At 56.0% G+C, this 4,065-nt stretch overlaps 1 protein-coding gene across 4 annotated transcripts in view; it reads left to right on the top strand.

Annotated features, from left to right (window-relative positions):
• The first annotated feature begins 703 nt into the window (after positions 1-703).
• HNRNPUL1 (heterogeneous nuclear ribonucleoprotein U like 1) overlaps positions 704-4,065 on the top strand; it is a 37,451-nt gene continuing 34,089 nt past the window's right edge. Inside the window, exon 1 of one of the 4 annotated variants that reach the window (XM_032323216.1) lies at positions 704-774. Coding sequence is in view for 2 of the 4 variants with exons in the window: in XM_032323213.1 (XP_032179104.1) it covers positions 2,402-2,696 (295 nt within the window). In the remaining 2 variants the exon portion in view is untranslated. Of the gene's footprint in view, positions 775-2,228; positions 2,697-4,065 lie in introns of those variants that run through there. The other 3 variants (XM_032323213.1, XM_032323214.1, XM_032323215.1) reach the window with 3 other exon arrangements.

Genomic DNA, 4,065 nt, shown 5'->3' with positions numbered 1-4,065 from the left:
CTTCTGTCTCCTCTTGTTTCCACTCAGCTGTCATGTAGCCCCTCTCCCTGGGCGGCTCCGTTTCCCATCAGTAAAAAGAAGGGTTTGGTAGGGTCTAGGAGTTCTCGATTTACAAAGAGGGTAGAAATGAGCATACGCATAGACAGGAAGACATGAAACATAAAGAAACAGACTCTCCAAAATCCCTAGTGAGGAATGGGCACTTACTCAAGTGTCAGAGACACTCTCATCCCCACCCCAGAGTAACAGACTCATTAGGACACACTGAGGCACACTTGGACACAAATAACACTGAAATTCGGACACGCAGAGTAACAGATGCAAAAAATTATACAGCTACAAACATATTTACAAACATAGGAAAGGCAGATATTCACCAGGCATAGGAAGAAACTAGAGTAACACAGATTACAGAGTAAACACAGACACACCGAGTACGACAGGTACTCACAAACTCAAATGTTCAGATTCACATGGACACACGGGCACAGAACACCTCCAATCATCACGGGCTCAGAAAGAGATTCCTGTCAAAACAACCCCACTGTGCTTTGCAGGCCATCCAGGGCCCTGGTTCCTGGGTGTATCCCGCAGCACGTGGAGAAACCCTTGGCAGCGCCCGGACGCCCCCCGGTGGCGCCTCCTGAGAACCGGGGACAGTTCAATCCGGGCCACAAACTTTTTTAGACCAAATCCTTGTGGGAAGCTGGGAGGAGAGAGGAAGTCGGACGTGGGTGAGGGGCGGAGTGTCTGGACTGGAACCTCCGGGCCCACGTGAGTGTCTGCCCCGTTTCTGAGTGGGTGCTGTGTGTCGGGGCCGCCGTGTCAGCTTGTAGCGTTGCTGTTCTTTGTCTTTATCATTTGATGCCTCCCGCCTGTGCGGACCGTAGTGGCCACATCGACACTGTAGTCTGGGGTATTATCCCCGTAAGGGATGCATCTGAACCGACCCACGGCCATTTGTTTATCTGTGTCGTGCGTGTTTTTGTCGAAGGAGAGGCGGTGTGTGGTTTTTTGTGCGTTTACGGCATGGCTCAGAGGGATCGGGCGTCTGTCTCGCGTATCTCGATTGTGTATCTTAGAGGTTTTTTTTGTGTGTTTGGAGTCCGAGGCGACAGGTGGTGCAGCGGCAGAGACTGCGACACTCTGTGGCTTCTGCGTTCGTAGCGTGCGGCTTAACTACGAGCCCTGTGTGTTTGAAATTGGGCGTACCGACGCCAAAGAGCCAGAGCTACTGCAGAGCGGTTCAGAGGCTCCGGTGGAGAGATCCGCGCACTTGCGGAGGTCGTCCCGGAGGGGGGAGGCTCTATGGTCGCGTGCAGAGCGCCAGTTCCACGTAAGATACCAACCATAGAGAAAGACGGCGGCGAAGCTGTGATCGTGGGCAGAGGCACCCCTTGAGATGAACTCTCAAAGGGAAGAGTATGCGATTTTCTTTACAGCTTCTCTCCCGTTGACAGCTTAGCCTCGGTCTCCAAACTTTCGGTACTCTCTGAAGTCCAAAGATTCCTTTCCACAAAGGAAACTGAGTTTCTTCCAGATTAGGGATAATTTATCTACTTTTATCTCGTCGGCCTCCCCCTACGGCGACGCTTGGGAGGCCGTCCGCTGAAGAACGGCCAATCTGGTTAGCTTTTCCTGAAGCGATCCGACTCTACTAGCTGTAGTGAGATAAAACAATAATTGCGATTGGTGGGCAGATTGTTTTGAAACCGCCCTAACGGCAAGGGGCGGGTCCTGCGCGAATTTATCTTTCCGGTTTCTTAAAGGCAACAGGGAAAGAAGGCGGGGGAGTTGGTTGGCCGAACCTCCATTTGATTGGTTCTAGGGGTTTTACCCGCTCGGACTCCTCTAGGGGCGGGAGATCTAGACCAATCAGGATATGTGTTACAGGAGACCCCAGTTTGATGAAAGGGCCGCGCTGGAGAAGCCGAGAGTGGTTTTCATTCTGAGATCCCATCGCTGATTGGGCCAAGTCTTTACTCCTTTATCTTCATTTGACCCTACGGGAGCGGGCGCGCGGGCCCTACCCAATCACTGCGTGCTCCGCCTCCCGCCTTTTCCCGCCCTCCGCCCCGGCGGCGGCAGCGACGTAGGCCAACGCTTCCTCCCTGGCTGCTCCTGAGTCCTTTCATTGCAGTTCTTTTGAAAGCTGTGCTCTGATTGGCTGAGTGTCCAGGCCCGCGCCCGTTGCTTCACGCGGTGGCCAATTGGCACCCGTGTTGCATCGCATGGGGCCACGGAGGAGGGGGAGGCGGCGGCGGCGGCCATTTTGAGCCGCCGCCGCCATTGGAGCGGGCCCCCCCCCCTTCCCCCTTCGCCTCCTGACAGGAAAGGTTTAAGGGGGACAGAGCCCTGGGAGGCCGGGCCGGGCTCGGGGGCCGCCCCGGGGGCCCGGGCCATGGATGTGCGCCGTCTGAAGGTGAACGAACTTCGCGAGGAGCTGCAGCGCCGCGGCCTGGACACTCGCGGCCTCAAGGCCGAGCTTGCTGAGCGGCTGCAGGCGGCGCTGGAGGCCGAGGAGCCCGACGACGAGCGGGAGCTCGAAGCCGACAACGAACCGGGGCGACCCGGGCACAACAACGAGGAGGTCGAGACCGAGGGGGGCTCCGAGCTGGAGGGGACCGCGCAGCCACCGCCGTCCGGGCTGCAGCCGCACCCGGAGCCTGGCGGCTACTCGGGGCCGGACGGACATTGTGAGAGTGCGCGGGGCGGGGGTCGGGGAGCCGGAGTCCGGGCCGAGGAAGGGCTGTGGGACGCGAAGTCCGGCGCCTGAGGTCGGGGAGATGGTCTGAGGATTGGGGGATCCCGCTACCCGCCGCTGAAAAGGATGTAGGGCAGTGGGCCTCGGGACGACTGGAGGGTGGACCCTGGCATTAAGGGCAGGGGAGATACTGGAGTAGGGGCTCAGGGTTTCGGAGATGAGGAAGGTCTGGGGGGTGTAGAGGATTCCGGAGTCTAGTGCTCGGAGACCAGAAGCCATGGTTTCTGGAGCCGAAGAGTCGGAAGAACAGGAGGCTTTCTAATCGGTGATGAGGAGGGTCTTGGAAATGACGGTTTTAGAGGTTTGAAGTTGGGTGGGCTTGAGGACTCTGCCAAGCCCAGCGTATAGGCTGGGTGTCGGGAGCCCTATTTTTAGGGCTAGGAGAGTTTTGAAAATAGAGGATCTTGGAGTTTGCTGCTGGGTGGGGTATGGGGAATTCTGTTTGGTACTGGGATGGGCAGGTAAGGTGGAGGTGCTGGTGTCTGGCCGAGGAGTGGGGGTGGCATCTGATGGACTGAGTACTCTGGTATTTGGTTAGTGAGCATTTAGGGAATGTGGGAGACTGCCATGTGTTTGGACTCGGAGGGTCCCGCCTCTGAAGATGGCTCCAGGGACTCTGAGATCCAAGACTGTAGGGCCCACTTGGGCATTTGGTGCTGGAAAGTCTAGGGACTTTCAGATTGGCTTTGAGAGAAGGTTTAGGGAACTCTGGTCACTGGAGGCAGGCAGGGGACAGAAGGATGCTATGCTGGGTAGGGAACCTAGAGGTGTTGAGCCCGGTAGGTTCTGAGGACAGGTAATCCAGTGGCGAGTGCGGAATCGTTTTGGATTAACAGTATGGAGTGTTTGGAGAACAGAGATAGTTGTGGGTGGGGTGGGGCAGATAGCAAATTGGTGGAGTTTGAAGTTGATGGAGTATCTGGGGGATAGAGGATCCTTGTGTCCCGTACAGGAGTGCATATATGGGTCTAGCAAATATGGGAGAGGGGAGGGTATAGAAGGGAGAGAGAAGGAAAACCTGTTGACTTGGCTTGGGGCCTCAGGATGGAGTGAGGGGAGTGTTTCTGAGGCTGAGTGTCTCCTCCACAAGAAGGTTCCTTGGTTCCCCAGAAACAATTATACTTTTGTGCCCAGGGAATGCAGGTCTCAGGGTGTAGTAGGGAACCGCTGCAAGAACCAGAAGGTATGATTCAGAAAGAGAGGTTATAGGGTAGATACATGATTGTCTGAAGAGAGAAGACTCTGGTATGGAAGGGAGGAAATTTAGAGTTAGAAAAGCGTGGTTTTCTAGCCACACTGTG

Source organism: Mustela erminea, chromosome 19, assembly GCF_009829155.1.
Source record: "Mustela erminea isolate mMusErm1 chromosome 19, mMusErm1.Pri, whole genome shotgun sequence".
NCBI classification, from domain to species: Eukaryota; Metazoa; Chordata; class Mammalia; order Carnivora; family Mustelidae; genus Mustela; species Mustela erminea.
Note: the sequence above shows the minus strand (reverse complement) of the source record. Positions and strands in the feature narration are given on the sequence as shown.